We start from the raw sequence: 8,000 nt of genomic DNA, 5'->3' as shown, positions 1-8,000 counted from the left end.
ATATATATATATATATATACATACACATACATACTTTTTTTTAATTAAAGTTACAAAGCTGCTTTAATAGAAATGCATATTACTCTGGCTTCAGTTTCCGAGTACCAATGTCTTACCTTGTTATGTACATTTATGTACTTACTCGTGTGTATGTAATATATGTATATATGTACGTGTGTGTGTGTGTGTAGGAGCAGGAGTGGCTGTGTGGTAAGAAGCTTGCTTCCTAACTACATGATTCCGGGTATATTGGACAAATGTCTTCTACTACAGCCTCGGTCTGACCAGAGCCTTCTGAATAGATTTGGTAGACGGAAACTGAAAGGAGCCTGGCGTATATATATATATATATATATATATCTGTGTGTGTCTGTGTGTGTCTGTGTGTGTCTGTGTGTGTCTGTGTGTCTGTGTTTCTCCCCTACTGCCGCGTGAAAACAAGAATTGTTGAGATTACGTTCCCGTAATCTAGATGTTCAGCAAAAAAGGTTGATAGAATAAGTGCCTGGTTTAATAAGTATTAGGATCGTTTTATTCTTCAAGGCAGTGATCCAGTATGGCCGTAGTCTAATGATTGAAAATCTGTTGCAAATTCGTGAGTAAATAAAAAAGATACATTCTGCATATGAGATCGATAATGTTTACATTACTTGAACTGCTTTAACTCGCAATTTAATACATACATAGATACATAGATACATAGCTAGCTAGCTAGCTAGCTACCTACCTACCTACCTACCTATTACACACACCCACACACGCGCACACACACGCACACACACAAACACACACACACACACATACACACACACACACACATACACACACATGAGGGCGCACGGCCCAGTGGTAAGGGTGTTGCACTCACGATAGCGTGAACGTGATTCAATACCTAGACTGGGTGCTGCGTTGTGTTCTTGAGCAAAACACTACATCTCACGTTGTTCTGCGATCGCTTTGACACCCGAGGCTTTGATGGAGAGAGTGAGCTAATATGCAGCACGAACATTTGATCACTATAAACAAATCGTTTGTCCAGATCGTTCGGCACAAACTGAACACTCATACGTCATCTTCAATAGGAGACGCTATCGTATATGTATATATATACATTATCACGAAACGGAAAGAGGTTTCACAATTTATATAATAATGATATTATCATGAAATGTAAAAGTTACATATGTAATATATTCGTAGTCATGAATTAAGAAGAATATCCGACCAAAATATAGAATTTAGTCCATATCAAAATAAATTTATAATGAATTGGAAAAATATATGTGATGCTGATTGAACAGATTGCAGCCATTATGGAAGCTCCTTATTTTCCAGCACTGAAGGTGAACACATCTTAGTATATAACACTAGAAGGACTAACACTAAAGAACCAAAACTAGCCCTGATGACCGAGGGTATTTCAAATAAAATCTATCGTCATCATCCACCATCGCTAAACAATTTGATATAATTATTAAGCAATACACACAGTCTCCGGTGTGCATGGCTTAATATAATATAGCCATCTGAAAAGCTTTTAGTGATCTAAGACTTAAGATCTAAGCGTTTTCTCCAACTTCGACATAGAAAGTATGTCGAAAATATTTCAGTGGCTGAAAAAGCCCCTTCGAATAATATATACAAGCAACTAAGAATGAAATCTTCAACAATATCGGTGAACATACTAAAGAAATTATTAGCGTACATATACAGTACAAAGAAATATTACTCTTTTACTGGCTATAAGACCTGCAAAACGATGAAGTAGCTATGATTCTTCATTAAGGGCTCTATTCCCACATTTCCAAAATGAAAATCAAAACGCATACATTATACACAAGATACATGGACGACATACTCGTTGTAATGGTGATAGCAAGAGAGGTAGAAAAATTATGAAAAGACCTAGAAAATAATTTTTCATTAGAAATCATTATTCAGAACGCTATAAATTAATTCACAGCAATAAAACTCCATTTCTAGACATGGATAATCATAAAATCATAGGAACGTCGAACCCATTTACATAAAAACCACAAACAAATGCATATACCTGGATACAGAAAATAAATGCATTTACCTGGATACAGAAAATAAATGCATGCACCCGGATACGAGAAAAAATCTTTACGTAGAGTATTTAGAGTTTATTCTACAAGTGGTGCACTCGATAAAGAAGTCAATAGAATAAAATAAACCAAACAATAATAGTTATTATAAGAAATTATTAGACTAAACAATAGAATGATAAATACACAAATACAACAGAACAAATACATGACTAGATTGAAAGTTAAATTAACTACACATAAAGTATATTGTGTGAATGAAGTCATTGCTCACAAAACAACTAAAATGCCATACACTAAACTATAAAATTGAGCTAACATTAATACCTTCTTAATAACAAACCGTGTCTACTTTTTTATTGATTTTGAAAACCCGTTCTATGTAGTGTCAAAATTCCATCACACTTTTGCGACCTGATCCCTGGTCATTGATATAATTTCACTACCGGGATACTAACACGATAGTATCGCAGATATGTGCCACCGAACAAAAATCATAAGGGAAAAGAAGTAAACTAACTTTCGAGAAACATCTACATCACCTCCCTAATGCACTGGTTATCTGTGATGTTAAAATGCGTCGAGGTGAATTAAGCGTTTCAGCACAAGAAAGCAACCTATAGAGTCACTGAGAGTAAACCATAAAACCACGAGCCTTATTTGTTGATATAAAATAACTTCTTAATTACAGTGAAAACTTTTAAAATTGTTATTTATATTTCATATTAAAATATAAAGTAATTATATTTTTTATATCAAATTGCTATTCATATCTTATTGCCCAAATATCACACCTACGTTTGAAATTAGTTGCATTGTAAACATTTAAAATACACACGACATATGCACTGTATTGGAGAGCTACAGTGTCCTGTCTTTCTTGAGAAAAATCATGCGCATAACAAATTGTTAATAACATATAAATGTACGACGCTTTTAATCTGATGTCTTACTACTGTATATTTTTATATTTACTTTCAGTGATTGACACACTGGAAGCGGATAATGTTCGAGCAGTTTTGGGAAATTTCAACCCAGTAATGGCTAAAGCGACGAATCACCTGAATATACCTTATTTTGTGACTACCTTGGCAATCTCAGATCGAGCAATCGGCGGAAATTTGATTCGTCTGTTTCCGGGTATTTCTACATTCTTCAGAGCCGTCAAGGACATGCTGGATTACCGAGATAAAAAGCGGATTGCTATAATCTACAACAGCCTTGAAGGTAAGCCTTAAGAAATCAAAACTATTTCAATTTAATACAATCTTATACAAAAGTATTCTTTCTTTCAATTTATTCTGTTTCTTGTTATTGCCGCTAGAGTTGTTTTTTACAACTTATCAAAAATTATTACATCCATACATACGTACATACATACATACATACGTATATACATACATACATACATACACACATACAAACACACACATATAGATACATGGTATAATGTAGCTATGTGAATAGAGCATACAATTTTAAACATGTTGCGAGGAAAATTATTTTAGATTAAACTATGATAATATAAATTGTGTATATGAGAATGACTAGAAGAAGCTATACTTTGGAAATACTTCCTGCCAGACATAAAATGCCAAAAAAGTATTACTGTGTTGTACAGCCTCTATTTATCAGACTTATGACAATTCGGTTATCACTTGATCAATTGGAGGCGATTAGCTTACTAGAAATCCTTTTAATCTGCAGCACAGGGTGCACTCCGATATGCAGTGCTTTACCGTTCTGGTTCGATATTTGAAGAAAGCGTTAGCACAATTCTCGGAATATTTCTTATAGGAGTTGGCGATGCTGTAGCGTCTAATAATTTAATTGCTAATTCTGTGAGAAGAGGTTTCTGTATCTCATTACAGATAGAAGATGCAAATAGAAACGCATATATCTGATATAATGGTAAATGGTGGAACTCTGTAAGAATACCAAATAGTTTGGTGTGTGATGGTATTCTAATCTGCGTTTCTGGCAGAAAACTTAACTAATCTAAAGGCTAAAGTGATCACACCAAATTTTATTCTACTAAAAAACAACTATCAACTTTTTTCATCACGTTTTACAAGCACTCAAGGTTGCAGCACTGGCAATATGCAATTCATTTAAAAACTAGTAGTCATATCCAGTGCAAGGTCACTAAGACATATAAAAACCGTTGTACTACACTTTGACAATTTTTGATAGCTTGGCATCTGAAGCAGCTGGAGATACGAAAGTTTGACCAAAAGTAACGGCTGTTGCAAGCAAAAATAAATACCGAAAAAAAAAAAACGCATTTGGCAAAATTTGGAAAAATTTAACATAATAGCAACAACACCTTTTACTGTTTCTCCTCACACACACACACACACACACACACACACATATATATATACACACATAAATTATATATATATCTGCCTATATATGTGAACTGCTATACATCTAAGTATATGTAACCCAGTCAAGTATTTAGTGTTAGGTAATACTTTAGTAGGAAACAATTTTGAAATATTGGATTCAAATTTTGGCCCAAGTCCAGCAATTTTGTAGAAAGCTGTAAGTCAATTGCATCGATCCAGTTAATAGTTAGTACTTATTTTATCAACCCCAAAAGGATGTAAGGTAAAGTCGACTCTGGCGGCATTTGAACTTAGAACGTAAAGTCGGAAGAAACGTCGCAGTAAAGAATCTGCCATAAGCTATTTCGACATATTAGATGTGATTTCGAGGTATGTTTCAAAACCATTGCATAGATGTTAGTGATTTACAAATCCGAAAGACATCAAAGGACAGAGAAGATAATCTTTTGTGTTCCTGGCTGGTAAGTAGTCTGTGAATATAAAATCTGATATATCTTTTCAAGAAGGAAATATTTATAATGAACGTACGATTGATTGTCTCATAAAGTTTGTGAGCGTGTGCGTGCAAATGCTAGCGCACGTACTAACGTGTGTTGTGTGTTTTTTGGATATGTATAAAAGCTTAAAATATTGAAATGAATGGCAATGACAATTCATCAATATTTTAATTTGTTACAAAATTATGAGATAAATGCGAAATATTTATTCATTCTGAAGAAAGCCTTATTTTAAATTATTGAATAGAATTTCTGAATGACGGTAAGCTAAATCAATGTCGTTGCGTAGCATTTGTAAGTACGGTATATTATATGTGTATGTAAGCATATGCACGTATACACAAAAACATACACATCTGCACACGCATGTGCATCATATGTTCACAGTTGTTCATAAAAACAGGATAACAAATGGTAGGGAAATCCCCAGATGTAAATAAACAAATTGAATTGATGTTAACCCTTTGTTTAATTCAAGTCCTTGCCTAATGTGTTTTTAGTAGAAGTGTTTTCTCAATCTTTAAATACATTTTCTGATGCCTATATTGTTTTTCAATATTTCATTGAAAATAGAACTTGAAATCTATTAACTTGCTTCATCTCAGCTATTGTAAACTAACGTAATGTTCTGAATAATTTCAATTCTTAGAAGAAGTCATTTGTCTTGTTTTCTGTGCACATTAACGAACATGAATGAATACAAAAAAGTTAATACATTTCCTGCATATATTATTACATTTTACTTCAATTTCCCCGATAAACAACGCACTGTTGAATATATTTTCGTTTCACTTTCAATAGTAATTAATTTTAGTCTTAAATATCATTTATGTATCTTGAGAATAAATGAATCCTTTTGCAAATCAAAGATTTATTCACGTAATTGATTTTAAAGTCCGTCTATAAATGGATATGAAATAACCCTTGTACACTAGATACTGCACTTGGATGGTCATAACTTGATTGTGTTTGTGGAAACGTAAAATTACATGGTCTGCCTAGAAAGCTAAATGAACATCGATGTTCCATCGATTTGGATCCATGGCTTGCAAATCAATCATTTTGTCATTTATTTGTTAACTTCAAGGCTGAAGTAATACTAATGTCTTTTTTTTTTGCTTTTGGCAACGGCTCTACAGTACATCCACTTAAAATGACCCACGTTACCCTATTAACCTGTGACAAAACTATAAAAACAATCCCACCGTGATTTTGACAACAGATTATGGTCACTTTACATAAGAGAAACAAAAAGATTGATATAACATGCCAAAGGTTGTATTGGGAGAAATAATGTAATATATAATTTTCAGGCATGTCGAATGTATCTCCTGTTGGTGAGTTCTGGAAGTATTTTTGACTGTTATCCCCCACACTTCATCGACCAGAAGCATTACCCTGAAGGAATGATTGGTACAAATCGAACGATTAATATAAATGGAATACTTGATTATTTTACAAAATCTGCCTGAGAATGGTTTCCTATTAATTTTTTATCTTCGACTGCTTCGAATAATAGTTTCAAACAAAGGAGTCCTAGCTATATTTTGATTACCCTAGGAAAGAAGGGGATGAAAATTGAGAGAATATTTCCTTGGTTCATATAATTGTGCCTAGACTAGACATGATAACAACATCGTATCTGACATTAGAAATAACGATTGGATTAATGTAAAAAAGAATCTGATACAATATATTTCGTTTTGGAAATCAATTTCCACTTGTTTCTAACATCAACAAAACGAAAAAAGTTAACAGTGAAGACATTTAACAAGCACTGAACTTATTTTAAATTAGCGTAGTGTAGCAATAAATACTCCACACTATATAATTATCTATCCTGATAAGCTTCTCATTCGTGCAAGACGCGAACACTTTATCTAAGATATATGAAATACACAGATACAGTACGAAAATACAACCTTGGCGTTCCAAAGACAATATATCTAATCCTATCTTAATACATATTGAAAAATTCCTTTCCAACTTTTGAGAAACTGGACAGAATGAACTAAAAACAATTTTCTTTTTGTAAATTCATCTTTGTATGAACGTACAAATCGTGCAGCATGTTGTGTATTCTTTGTTATAAAATTGATTTTTCTTTCCAAATTGATAATCTGAATGATTTAAAATGAATCCCATGTATAAAGTATCCTATTAATAAAGAATATAAAGTAAAAATTATTTGAAAGACATTGGAGATTTGCACCGGAAGCTTTCGTTTAATGTCCGTTAATCGGATTTGAGAGTGTAGTTATTGCATGGGAAATGTGAAGTTCAAGGAGTATATAGTAAGACGTTTCTTTGGACTTCGTCATTTTCCATTTTATATCTGCTCTGTCATTGTAACTCTGGGTTCTGAGTCATCGCTATCATCTGCACTGATTGAATTCATCCACCATTATATCACTTACATCCAATGAAGTGGACAGGCTTCCACTTTATTTCGTTTTTAATACCCACTTTGAAAGAACTGCTTTCTTTCTTTCTTTCCCCCCTCTCTCTCTCTCTATATATTTATATATATAGTCATCTTTATTTGCATCTAAATGTCCTCTACTGTATGGTAATTTCTTAGAATGTGACTCTATATGGATAATATGGAGTATATATGTAGATGTCTATTTCTGCATCGATATATTTGCATATTTGTATTCAATATCAATGTTTGTATGTATATTCATTTATATTTGCATATATACATGAACAATATATAGCACAGACAAGCTGATAAACACACACACACACACACACACACACACACACACACACACACACACACACACACACACATGCACATACATATGAGTACACAAACAATCGTAAACATATATGTAGATGTACACATGAATGCATAATGCGTAAAACATACGAATTGATCAAACACTCACACATACATTTATACATGATTACGTACATCCATACACGCACACATGCACAACAGACACATATATGTATATATATTTGCGCATACATAAGAAATATATTTGCATATATAAATATGTGTAAGTATATGTATATATTCATGCACATAATTACATATCACGCACATACCACGCGCACATAGACATGCATATATA

At 33.1% G+C, this 8,000-nt stretch overlaps 1 protein-coding gene across 2 annotated transcripts in view; it reads left to right on the top strand.

The window, feature by feature from the left end:
* LOC106883780 (glutamate receptor ionotropic, kainate 2) overlaps nucleotides 1-8,000 on the top strand; it is a 276,968-nt gene that overhangs the window by 121,495 nt on the left and 147,473 nt on the right. For both annotated transcript variants that reach the window (XM_014934910.2, XM_014934911.2), the window contains exon 3: nucleotides 3,051-3,296. In XM_014934910.2, the coding sequence (XP_014790396.1) occupies nucleotides 3,051-3,296 (246 nt within the window). The remainder of the gene's footprint in view (nucleotides 1-3,050; nucleotides 3,297-8,000) is intronic.

This window comes from Octopus bimaculoides, chromosome 13 (genome assembly GCF_001194135.2).
Source record: "Octopus bimaculoides isolate UCB-OBI-ISO-001 chromosome 13, ASM119413v2, whole genome shotgun sequence".
NCBI classification, from domain to species: domain Eukaryota; kingdom Metazoa; phylum Mollusca; class Cephalopoda; order Octopoda; family Octopodidae; genus Octopus; species Octopus bimaculoides.
Note: the sequence above shows the minus strand (reverse complement) of the source record. Positions and strands in the feature narration are given on the sequence as shown.